The 13,145-nt window shown below is 42.8% G+C and overlaps 1 protein-coding gene across 6 annotated transcripts in view; it reads right to left on the bottom strand.

Moving 5' to 3' along the window:
• LOC128234858 (monocarboxylate transporter 13-like) overlaps positions 1-13,145 on the bottom strand; it is a 34,844-nt gene that overhangs the window by 19,756 nt on the left and 1,943 nt on the right. For all 6 annotated transcript variants that reach the window (XM_052949406.1, XM_052949409.1, XM_052949408.1 and 3 more), the window contains exons 2-3: positions 9,682-10,394; positions 541-684 (exon numbers count right to left, since the gene is read on the bottom strand). In XM_052949406.1, the coding sequence (XP_052805366.1) occupies positions 541-684; positions 9,682-10,012 (475 nt within the window). In that variant the 5' untranslated portion in view covers positions 10,013-10,394. The remainder of the gene's footprint in view (positions 1-540; positions 685-9,681; positions 10,395-13,145) is intronic.

Genomic DNA, 13,145 nt, shown 5'->3' with positions numbered 1-13,145 from the left:
TTGCCCACCATCGCAATACCCCTTAACTTATATATCAAACAGCGAAACTAATACATATTACTTGCATATATTGTATTGTTATATTAAATTATGAAAAAGACTTAGTATTTCGGCGCCACACTGACACAGTAATGCTATAAATACATCCAAGTTGTGTTTGTTATTGTAGCTACATGATACGCCTGTAAGATTTGTGTTACCAAAGGGAGTACTCTTTTATCAAACTACAACTTCTTAAATTGACAAACAGATAACATTACAAGATACCAGATATGACATATTGTCTCTAAATAAGGACAAGTCGATGAAATGGATACCTATTTGACTAGACAGCACAACTTACTTTGCCATAACTCTTCAATTATTTCATTAAAGCAAACACAACTTCTAATTTATTCAACTACCAAAAGTGGAGGATACACAATTTTCATGATTGTTTTCTTCACTTTTGTGTAGGCCAATCTTGTATACTAGGTACAACATTCTGACCCTGTCCATGCTGTGCCTTTGTGTTGAACAATAACGTGCATTTCGGCTTACCTCCAAGGACGCCGTATGTTACAATGAGGACATCGAGGTTGGGCGAGAATCGCGCGCACACGAACGCTATCGTTGCTATGAGGCTGCCTGTCATAGCAACCGGTCGACACCCGAACTTGTTCGTCAGACCAGACACGATCGGACCTGCAACGGACAAAGAATTTAATTGCGTTAGGCGGTATTGGCAGAAAAAATGATGGTTGACATTGTTTATTAGAGTGGGACCTGGTGGCCGGTGGTTTTCATTGCTTATTAGAGTCGGGTCGACTGGCCGATGGTTGTCATTGCTTATTAGAGTGGGGTCGACTGGCCGATGGTTGTCGTTGCTTATTAGAGTGGGGTTGGGTGGCCGATGGTTTTTATTGCTTATTAGAGTGGGGTCGACTGGCCGATGGTTGTCATTGCTTATTAGAGTGGGGTCGACTGGCCGATGGTTGTCATTGCTTATTAGAGTGGGGCTGGGTGGCCGGTGGTTGTCATTGCTTATTAGAGTGGGGTCGACTGGCCGATGGTTGTCATTGCTTATTAGAGTGGGGTTGGGTGGCCGGTGGTTTTTATTGCTTATTAGAGTGGGGTCGACTGGCCGATGGTTGTCATTGCTTATTAGAGTGGGGCTGGGTTGCCGATGGTTGTCATTGCTTATTAGAGTGGGGTCGACTGGCCGATGGTTGTCATTGCTTATTAGAGTGGGGCTGGGTGGCCGGTGGTTGTCATTGCTTATTAGAGTGGGGTCGATTGGCCGATGGTTGTCATTGCTTATTAGAGTAGGGTTGGGTGGCCGGTGGTTTTTATTGCTTATTAAGAGCGGGGTCGACTGGCCGATGGTTGTCATTGCTTATTAGAGTGGGGCTGGGTTGCCGATGGTTGTCATTGCTTATTAGAGTGGGGCTGGGTGGCCGGTGGTTGTCATTGCTTATTAGAGTGGGGTCGACTGGCCGATGGTTGTCATTGCTTATTAGAGTGGGGCTGGGTGGCCGATGGTTGTCATTGCTTATTAGAGTGGGGTCGACTGAGCGATGGTTTTCATTGCTTATTAGAGTGGGGTCGACTGGCCGATGGTTGTCATTGCTTATTAGAGTGGGGCTGGGTGGCCGGTGGTTTTTATTGCTTATTAGAGTGGGGTCGACTGAGCGATGGTTGTCATTGCTTATTAGAGTGGGGTCGACTGGCCGATGGTTGTCATTGCTTATTAGAGTGGGGCTGGGTGGCCGATGGTTGTCATTGCTCATTAGAGTGGGGTCGACTGAGCGATGGTTTTCATTGCTTATTAGAGTGGGGTCGACTGGCCGATGGTTGTCATTGCTTATTAGAGTGGGGCTGGGTGGCCGGTGGTTTTTATTGCTTATTAGAGTGGGGTCGACTGAGCGATGGTTTTCATTGCTTATTACAGTGGGGTCGACTGGCCGATGGTTGTCATTGCTTATTAGAGTGGGGCTGGGTGGCCGATGGTTGTCATTGCCTATTAGAGTGGGGTCGACTGAGCGATGGTTTTCATTGCTTATTAGAGTAGGACTGGATGGCCGGTGGTTGTCATTGCTTATAAGAGTGTGCCGACTGAGCGATGGTTTTCATCGCTTATTAGAGTGTGCCGACTGAGCGATGGTTGTCATCGCTTATTAGAGTGTGCCGACTGAGCGATGGTTGTCATCGCTTATTAGAGTGTGCCGACTGAGCGATGGTTGTCATTGCTTTTTAGAGTAGGACTGGATGGCCGGTGGTTGTCATTGCTTATAAGAGTGTGCCGACTGAGCGATGGTTGTCATTGCTTATTAGAGTAGGACTGGATGGCCGGTGGTTGTCATTGCTTATAAGAGTGTGCCGACTGAGCGATGGTTTTCATTGCTTATTAGAGTGGTGCTGACTGGCCGATGGTTGTCATTGTTATTAGAGTGTGCCAAATGACCTATTGTTTTCATTGCTTATTACTTATTAGAGTTGGGCTGACCGGCCGATGGTTGTCATTAATTATTAGAGTTGGGCTGACCGGCCGATGGTTTTCATTGCTTATTAGAGTGGGGCTGACTGAGCGATGGTTTTCTGCGATTCAGAGTGGGACTGACTGGCCGATGGTTGTCATTGCTTACTAGAGTTGGGCTGACTAGCCGATGTTTGTCTTTGTTATTAAAGTGGGGCTGACTAGCCGATGGTTGTCATTAATTATTAGAGTGGGGCTGATTGGCCGATGGTTGTGATTAATTATTAAAGTGGGGCTGACTGAGCGATGGTTTTCATTGCTTATTAAAGTGGGGCTGACTGAGCGATGGTTTTCATTGCTTATTAAAGTGGGGCTGACTGAGCGATGGTTTTCTGCAATTCAGAGTGGGGCTGACTAAGCGATGGTTTTCTGCAATACAGAGTAGGGCTGACAAAGCGATGGTTTTCTGCAATTCAGAATGGGGCTGACTGAGCGATAGTTTTCTGCAATTCAGAGTGGGACGGCCGATGGTTGTCATTGTTATAAGAGTGGGGCTGGGTGGCCGATGGTTGTCATTGTTATTAGAGTGGGACTGACTGGCCGATGGTTGTCATTGTTATAAGAGTTAGGCTGATTGCGCGATGCTTGTCATTGTTTATTAGAGTGGGGCTGATTGCGCAATGCTTGTCATTGCTTATTAGAAAGGGGCTGATTGCGCGATGCTTGTCATTGCTTATTAGAGTGGGGCTGATTACGCGATGCTTGTCATTGTTTATTAGAGTGGGGCTGATTACGCGATGCTTGTCATTGCTTATTAGAGTGGGGCTGGGTGGCCGGTGGTTGTCATTGCTTATTAGAGTGGGGCTGACTGAGCGATGGTTTTCATTGCTTATTAGAGTGGGGCTGATTACGCGATGCTTGTCATTGCTTATTAGAGTGAGGCTGATTACGCGATGCTTTTCATTGCTTATTAGAGTGGGGCTGACTGCGCGATGCTTTTCATTGCTTATTAGAGTGGGGCTGGGTGGCCGGTGGTTGTCATTGCTTATTAGAGTGGGGCTGGGTGGCCGGTGGTTGTCATTGCTTATTAGAGTGGGGCTGGGTGGCCGGTGGTTTTCATTGCTTATTAGAGTGGGGCTGATTAAGCGATGCTTTTCATTGCTTATTAGAGTGGGGCTGACTGCGCGATGCTTTTCATTGCTTATTAGAGTGGGACTGACTGCGCGATGCTTGTTATTGCTTATTAGAGTGGGGCTGATTGCGCGATGCTTTTCAATGCTTATTAGAGTGGGGCTGACTGCGCGATGCTTTTCATTGCTTATTAGAGTGGGGCTGACTGCGCGATGCTTGTCATTGCTTATTAGAGTGGGGCTGATTGCGCGATGCTTGTCATTGCTTATTAGAGTGGAGCTGGTTGCGCGATGATTGTCATTGCTTATTAAGTTATTAGAGTGGGGCTGATTGCGCGATGATTGTCATTGCTTATTAGAGTGGGGCTGACTGCGCGATGCTTGTCATTGCTTATTAGAGTGGGGCTGATTGCGCGATGCTTGTCATTGCTTATTAGAGTGGGGCTGACTGCGCGATGCTTGTCATTGCTTATTAGAGTGGGGCTGATTGCGCAATGCTTGTCATTGCTAATTAGAGTGGGGCTGACTGCGCGATGCTTGTCATTGCTTATTAGAGTGGGGCTGATTGCGCGATGCTTGTCATTGCTTATAAGAGTGGGGCTGGTTGCGCGATGATTGTCATTGCTTATTAGAGTGGGGCTGATTGCGCAATGCTTGTCATTGCTTATTAGAGTGGGGCTGACTGCGCGATGCTTGTCATTGCTTATTAGAGTGGGGCTGATTGCGCGATGCTTTTCATTGCTTATAAGAGTGGGGCTGGGTGGCCGATGTATGTCATTGCTCATAAGAATGGTTTTCATGTTGTTTTTTAGAGTGAGACTGACAGATTTTTGCGAGAGCAAATTAGACTGGGGCTGATTGATGGTTGCCATGGCAAATTAGAGTGGGACTGACTGATGGTTGTCATGGCAAATAAGAGTGGGGTTGACTGATGGTTCCCATGGCAAATTAGGGTGGGGCTGACTGACTGATGGTTGTCATCGCAAATTAGAGTGGGGCTGGCTGATGGTTCCCATGGCAAATTAGGGTGGGGCTGACTGATTGATGGTTGTCATCGCCAATTGGAGTTGGGCTGACTGATGGTTGCCATGGCAAATTAGGGTGGGGCTGACTGATTGATGGTTGTCATCGCAAATTAGAGTGAGGTTGACCGATGGTTGTTATGGCAAATTAGAGTAAGGCTGACTGATGGTTGTCATGGCAAATTAGGGTGGGGCTGACTGATGGTTGTCATCGCAAATTAGAGTGTGGCTGACTGATGGTTCCCATGGCAAATTAGGGTAGGGCTGACTGATGGTTCCCATGGCAAATTAGGGTGGGGCTGGCTGATGGTTCCCATGGCAAATTAGAGTGGGGCTGACTGATGGTTCCCATGGCAAATTAGGGTGGGGCTGACTGATGGTTCCCGTGGCAAATTAGGGTGGGGCTGACTGTTGGTTCCCATGGCAAATTAGAGTGGGGCTGACTGCTGGTTGTCATGGCAAATTAGAGTGTGGCTGACTGCTGGTTGTTATGGCAAATTAGACTGGGGCTGACTGCTGGTTGTCATGGCAAATTAGAGTGGGGCTGACTGCTGGTTGTCATGGCAAATTAGAGTGGGGCTGACTGCTGGTTGTCATGGCAAATTAGAGTGGGGCTGACTGCTGGTTGTCATGGCAAATTAGAGTGGGGTTGACTAATGGTTGTCATGGCATATTAGAGTGGGGCTGACCGAGGGTTGTCATTGCAAATTAGAGTGGGACTGACTGCTGATTGTCATGGCAAATTAGAGTGTGGCTGACTGCTGGTTGTAATGGCAAATTAGACTGGGGCTGACTGATGGTTGTCATGGCAAATTAGAGTGGGGCTGACTGATGGTTGTCATGGCAAATTAGAGTGGGGCTGACTTATGGTTTATATGGCAAATTAGAGTGGGGCTGACTGATGGTTGTCATTGCAAATTAGAGTGGGGCTGACTGATGGTTGTCATGGCAAATTAGAGTGGGGCTGACTGATGGTTGTCATGGCAAATTAGAGTGGGGCTGACTGATGGTTGTCATTGCAAATTAGAGTGGGTCTGACTGATGGCTGTCATGGTAAATTAGAGTGGGGCTGACTGCTGCTTGTCATGGTATATTAGAGTTGGGCTGACTGCTGGTTATCATGGCAAATTAGAGTGAGGCTGACTGATGGCTGACATGGCAAATAAGAGTGGGGCTGGCTGATGTTTGTCATGGCAAATTAGAGTGGGGCTGACTAATTGTTGTCATGGTAAATTAGAGTGGGGCTCACTGATTGGTGGCATGGCAAATTGGAGTGGAACTGACTAATGACTGACATGGCAAATTGGAGTGGGGCTGACTGATGGTTGGAATTACAAATTAGACAGTGTAGCTGACTGATGGTTGTCGTGGCGAATTTGAGTGGGACTGACTAATCACTGACATGGCAAATTAGAGTGGCATTGACTAGTGGTTGTCTTGTTGAATTAAAGTGGGTATGGGTAGTGGTTGTTATGGCGAATGAGATTGGGGATGACCGTGATTGCTGTCATCTACATGACAATTCGAGAGTTCTCAATCGAATCTGTCTTATTGAAAAGCTAGTATCAACGTAGCTTATATATTGATAGTACTTTTTTTATAATTTTCAAACTTAAGCTATTTTTCTACGAAAATTATAAACTTCTTAACTGGTACTTTAATATTGTGTTCTTTCATTATGGTATATGATGTTGCATTAACTGTTCTGCTTTTTCGTAAGCCATCTCAAAAAAACGATCAATGGTTATAAACGTAAATAACTGAAAAGGCATTTGGCCTGCTTTGCGAAGTCACGTGTGTGACATTCAAGAGTAGGTACTTTCATGAGGAACAAAAAACATGTTATTATCATACCATATAAATATTTCCGGCACTCATATAATGCATTGATCAGTTATACAAATGGCTTGAACAATGGGAGGAGCTGATCGTATCCTAGTTTGCAACATGATGTTTACAATAGCAAACAATCCCCGGTCTGTGAATCATAGATTGAACGAATTAAACTCTTTCAAAAAGAAAATGCAAATGTAGCACTACACTGTAGAAAACATTCAATTTTAACACAGCAGCACAAAGTGACTTGTGGTTGCAATTAATACGAATTAGAGTTGGACTGACTGACAGTTGGTTGTCATGGCGAATAAGATCGGTGATAACTGGCCGTAGTTGTCATGGCGAATTAAATTGATGATAACTGACCGTGGTTGTCATGGCGAAATAGAGCGGTGATAACTGACCGTGGTTATCATGGCGAATTAGAGCGGTGATAACTGACCGTGGTTGTCATGGCGAATTAGAGAGGTGATAACTGACCGTGGTTGTCATGGTGTATTAAAGCGGTGATAACTGACCGTGGTTGTCATGGCGAATTAAAGCGGTGATAACTGACCGTGGTTGTCATGGCGAATTAGAGCGGTGATAACTGACCGTGATTGCCATGGCGATTTAGATTGGTAATAACTGACAGTGGATGACATTGCGAATTAGAGTGGTGATAAATGACCGTAGTTGTCATTGCAAATTAGAGTGGTGATAACTGACCGTAGTTGTCATGGCGAATTAGAGTGGTGATAACTGACCGTAGTTGTCATGGCGAATTAGAGTGGTGATAACTGACCGTAGTTGTCATGGCGAATTAGAGAGGTGATAACTGACCGTAGTTGTCATGACGAATTAGAGTGGTGATAACTGACCGTAGTTGTCATTGCGAATTGGAGTGGTGATAACTGACCGTGGTTGTCATGGCAAATTATAGTGGTGATAACTGACCGTGGTTGTCATAGCGGTTTAAAGCGGTGATAATTGACCGTGGTTGTGATAACTGACCGTGGTTGTCATAGCGAATTAACGCATGGTTGTCATGGCATATTCAATTGGGACTAACGCATGGTTGTCGTGTTGAATAAGAATGGGACTGACTGATTTCATATTAGAGTGGCGCTGACTGACGGTTGGCGTGGCATATTGGAACGGACTGACTGATGATTGTCATGGCAGATTAAAATGGGGCTAACGCATGGCTGTCGCCGTAAATTAGGTTAAGACTGACTGCTGACTGATGTCTGTCATGGCAAATTAAAGTTCGGCTTACTGATGGTTGTCATGGCAAACTAGAGATCGACTGACTGAGGGTTGTCTTGGAAAAATAGAATTTGGCTGACTGATGGTTGTAATGGCAAATTCAAGTGAGGCTGAGTGATGGTTGTCATGGTAAATCAGAGTGAGGCTGACTGATTGTTGTCATGGCAAATTAGAGTTTGGCTGACTGATGGATGTCATGGGAAATTAGAGTGGGGCTGACTGATGGTTGTCATTGCAAATTAGAGTGGGCTGACTGATGGTTTATATGGAAAATTAGAGTTCGGCTGACAGATGGTTGTCATGGCAGATTAGAGTGGGGGTTGACTGGTGGTTGTCATGGCGAAGTAAAGTAAGGCTGACTGATGGATGTCGTGGCAAATCAGAGTGAGACTAACTGATGGTTGTCATGGCAAATTAGAGTAGGGCTGACTGATGGTTGTCATGGCAAATTAGAGTGGGGCTGACTGATGGTTGTCATGGCAAATTAGAGTGGGGCTGACTGTTGGTTGTCATGGCAAATTAGAGTGAGGCTGACTGATGGCTATCATAGGAAATTAGAGTGGGGCTGACTGATGGTTGACATAGCAAATTAGAGTGAGGCTGACTGATGGTTGTCATGGCAAATTAGAGTGGGGCTGACTGATGGTTGTCATGGCAAATTAGAGTGGGGCTGACTGATGGTTGGCATGGCAAATTAGAGTGGGGCTGACTGATGGTTGCCATGGCAAATTAGAGTGAGGCTGACTGATGGTTGACATGGCAAATTAGAGTGGGGCTGACTGAAGAAATGGCAAAATGATGTTTGATGCACCATTCCCCTTGAACCAACTCAGATAAATCATGCGGTTTGATTCGTCTCAACGTGATATATATATTAGTCACAACATTTTAAACAGTTAGAAGGTTAAATAATTATAAAGCCATGAGCGAAAGAGTAACCTTTAACTTGAATAATCGTCGTTCAATATGCAAACAAGTATCCGAAATAGTAGTCTTCACGTGGTGATTGGTGCATGTTATTTCATAACCCCTGAAAAAACCTTTGTTATATTAATACACTACATATTATATATTAAAAAAATACTCCCGTATAACGGTACGCAAAAATATGTTAATAAGTCCAGGGGGCACTTTTGAACCTAAGATCAAAGATAATGTTGTCTTAATGTTGTAAACTTTTTTTAATACAACGATATTCTGAAACATTGTGCACAGGAAAATTGTACCTAGGCTTAAACAAACTGGCGGACACTGCATTTAGTATGAGAATTATGTTTCTAATTCAAGAACAAAGCCCATTAGACAATAAAGTTTTTAGTATGGTATAATGTAGGTCTATTTCGGAGATAAACGAAAACAATCGTCTATCGACTAAATGTATAGCAATGGGATGGTTCGTCCTCTGCGTTCTTCCATGAATTGGGATGCCATTTGAATGGTTTCATTATCACTTACAGTTTCGCTTTCAATTCAGATACATTTACACTTCTTATTTAACATCCTCGTTTTCGTGTCAGTTCTCTTTACCGAACCTATTTTAGGTTAATGTAAACAATTAAAAGCCTTTGAACTATATTGATTTGGAACACCCATATATCAATGGTGCCTGTATTTGTCTGTCCCTGTAAATCCCTGTAGGAGCATTTTGTATCAGACAGGACTTCGTTAATTACATTTCAAACGCTGGTACAATTAAAAACACATCATGCCATCAAAAAAGCTACACTCACTCTTGCGCACATTGGTCAGAAATTGGCTCAGTGTGAGCATTATTTGATAAGCTCATAGACAGCTGAATTTTCAACCGTCTGTACCCTGTGCGTAGGAGTGCACAGAGCAGGGGACAACAGGTATATGTCACAGGACAGATGGCAGCAGGTAGGTGCCACAGGGCAGATAGAAACATGTAGGCTTATGGTGTACGAGGATAGGTCCTAACAAATATAGGGCCATCTATAGATAACTAATGTAGGGATTCTGGTCAACTCACCTGCACACAGATAGGTGCCACAAAGCAGCGATCCTATCAGGGACACTTTGCTCCGTGATTCGCCGAAGTACTCCACAAACTCCGGCAGGAAGATACCAAACGAATAGGCGATACCGTCCACGATAATGTTGCAGCACAGGGAGGCGAAAACCACAACCCAACCCCACCCACCGTCCGGCGGGGTCGGGATATAGTTGCCGACGCTCTCTAATGAATCGTTGCTAGCAATGGACTCTTTCCTCCGCCCATTGCCATTCATGACCTTCGCGTTAATTTCGTCCCTCATTTCTGAAATCGTAACTTCCTTTACGTCCAAAGAGCCCTCAACCATATTTGTTTGTAGAAGTTGTTCGATAAAAACTTATCTTAAGTCAGAAGAAAATCCAATTCAGATCCAATTGTAATTACTTTGAAAAGTGAATGGAATCGTCATTAATTTTTAACCATCACAATGGACCCCACACAAAATAACTCCTCAGAAAGTTAAAAATTAGTACGACAAAATATAGTCCCCACAACGACTACCACGTCATAATCCCCTGCACTGGAAGCTGTTGTCGCCGCTATGTCTGTGTCACCGGAAGCGTGAAAATCCGCGGTCGAACGGGAGGGTGCCTCCAAGTTGCGACGAGAGGCGGGGAGACTCGAGCACTCACCTTCGTGAAATTCCTAGCTCACCATAATGCGCTGACCTTGACCACTAGCTTGTTGCCCTGAAATGATACGGTGATAAATTACGGTCGAGTCCATCTACATTTATTACATATAGTCGTTGGACGCACTGAAAGGAGAATATACAATGCATGGTAAGATTTTAATTTCAATTAACATTCACCGCAACTCAAGTCTATCACTGCATTATACATGCCCTGCAATGTCCAATTAAGCTAAACAGTAATAATTATTAAAGCTTTGATATATTACAGTAGTTCTCTAAAGACAAGTCTGTGAAATGTATAGATTTTGCGCTGGAGTGACCATATGTCATTTTGTTATGCATAAATAATTATGATTTTCTGCGTAATAGTGTAATAGCATGCCACCGACCGACAAATAAGTACATGTTTTTATTGCGACATAATTATGTATTAATTGTCGGTGTGACCTGTTGGTTGGTATATGGTCAAGTTGGCTCAAATTAAATATAAAAGAAAATTGATATCGAAATGACATTGGCATAGATGGAAACAATTTATGAATCATTTTAGGTTGTTGTGTTGTAAACAGAGATCTATAGATCCTGGATTCTAAACGTGTACGGCTCGTTGCATGCTCACAGATTCAGATATTTGGTTTAAAGCTGCACTCTCACAGATTGACCGATTTGACAACTTTTTCATTTTTTTTGTCCCTGATTCAGTTGATTTGGGCATCAGTGTTTTCAAATCTGAAAGAATAACACACAATATAACAGATCTCAATTGTTTGGAGAACTGCCAAAATTTTCATTTTGCTTAAAGCGTTAGTAACGCTTTTAGTCATAAAACATCAATTTTAGAGCGAAATATTAAAACTGCAGAACTGATCTTTTATAAGCAGTTTTATATCACTAGTGTTCCGACATTAACGCAAAATTTGGCTAATTCAAAGACAAAAAATAAAACTTTGCCAAAACGGTCCATCTTTGATAGGGCAGCTTTAATACACAACTTGAACTTTAGATTTAGCTTACGTGCGACTTGATACCATGCCGGCATTGCCTAAAGAGGTGCGTGACAAAACAAAGGAACAATAAGTTATAAGCGTCCTATCCCGCCCTGCATTCTACCATAATTGGAAAATAAAGCATGTTTCGAGGTGTCTGCCAATTTAAAAAAAAATAAATAAAAATAAATGACACATTGTGAACGCATTGCAATGAAGGCATGCCAAAAGCTCATTGACATGAAATATACCGATTTGCTGTATATATCATACAACTGACTAAAAACGATTTTAATCCGATATGGTGGAAAGAAAACCGACCCAATTTACTACGAACTTCCCAGGTTTAAAAAACACAAGAGCCAATCCTGTTCGAAAAATGACCTTGAACCCAGCTTGTATAAGAAACTGTTGTCTCTACAGAGCTATTTTGTAGGTGCAATGATCTTGATTTACTTGTAGGTTTTTCTCATAGGCGAGGAATTCATTCACCCAGTGTAAGAAAATGCTGTATGATTGCATTTATGTCGAGATTCTGCGCATCAGAAGTTGCTCTAATGAATCAGTGTTTAATCGTATTAACATCTTTAAGACATAGTTAGTAACTACATCATAACTGTTCCACATGTAACAGCGACGGTGGAAATGAAACTTGCATCCATCTAGGCGTTAAGCAATTATTATTTTTTTAATTATTTTTGCCACCTACACATTATTAGCCATATAAGTTTTTGTTTTTAAATATTTAAACAATATACACAAGACCATGGTGATATCGTGTCATCGTGTATTTATTTATATGTATCAGTGCGTTAATAGACGCATACGCATCCAAAATAAAGTGATGAGTTTGTAGTCAATACGACCAGAAAGACTAGTTAATCAACATAAAACGACTTGAGATAGCTGCATTGTTCGAACCAAACTCGAGGCGTTCTCTCGGCCATCATGCAGTAACTATCTTCTACTGTGAACACTAATCGTCTTCTTGATGATATATTACCGCCGTATAAACGGTATCGGTGCCATGTCGGGGTATTACGGTCACATGACCTTGAGATAACCGATTTAACCAGCTGTTCTAAACATGAATCAACAAGCAAGCGAACAATCATCTTCACCACAATTCGAAAGTACTCAATCAAATCCTGTATTACTGTATACTATACCTTATATCAACTGTAGCATGTGTAGCTGATATATTGACGGGAGTATTCTTGAACGTATTATTTCTATGAAAATTATAATCTTCTGATATGATACTGTCATATTACTTTTGCTCTTTCATAATGGTATATCATGTTACGTAAACTGTTGTGATGCTTCGTAACGCGTCCCAGAAATACGGTTAATGGTGAAAAACGTAAATAACTCGTGTTGCATTTGACCTGCTTTACGGGGTCACATATGTGATATTCTCTTTGAATGTCGGTAAAGAGAATGTACTCATGAGGAAAAACAACATGTTATTATCATAGCTGATGAATATATCGGTCACTCAAATAATGTTATGATCTGTTTTACAAATTGTAGAAGTATGAATGGGGGTGAGGAGTTGATCGTAACCTAGATGTAACCATGTTTACATGAGCAGAGAATCACTCGAATGCCTGACCCGGCCAAAGAGTTCAAGGTTTTTAATTCGTATTCTGTGAATCATATATTGAACTAAATAAACTACAGTAAAAGTGCGATCGCTCGAGGACGCCGGGCCAGAGCTAAAACCTCGAGCGATCCGATGTTTCGAACGACCCAATTTTCCATTAGAGTCCGTTATGAAATGTATTTCAATAAGAACATATACATGTTGTTTTCATATC

This window comes from Mya arenaria, chromosome 5 (genome assembly GCF_026914265.1).
Source record: "Mya arenaria isolate MELC-2E11 chromosome 5, ASM2691426v1".
Classification (NCBI taxonomy): Eukaryota; Metazoa; Mollusca; class Bivalvia; order Myida; family Myidae; genus Mya; species Mya arenaria.
Note: the sequence above shows the minus strand (reverse complement) of the source record. Positions and strands in the feature narration are given on the sequence as shown.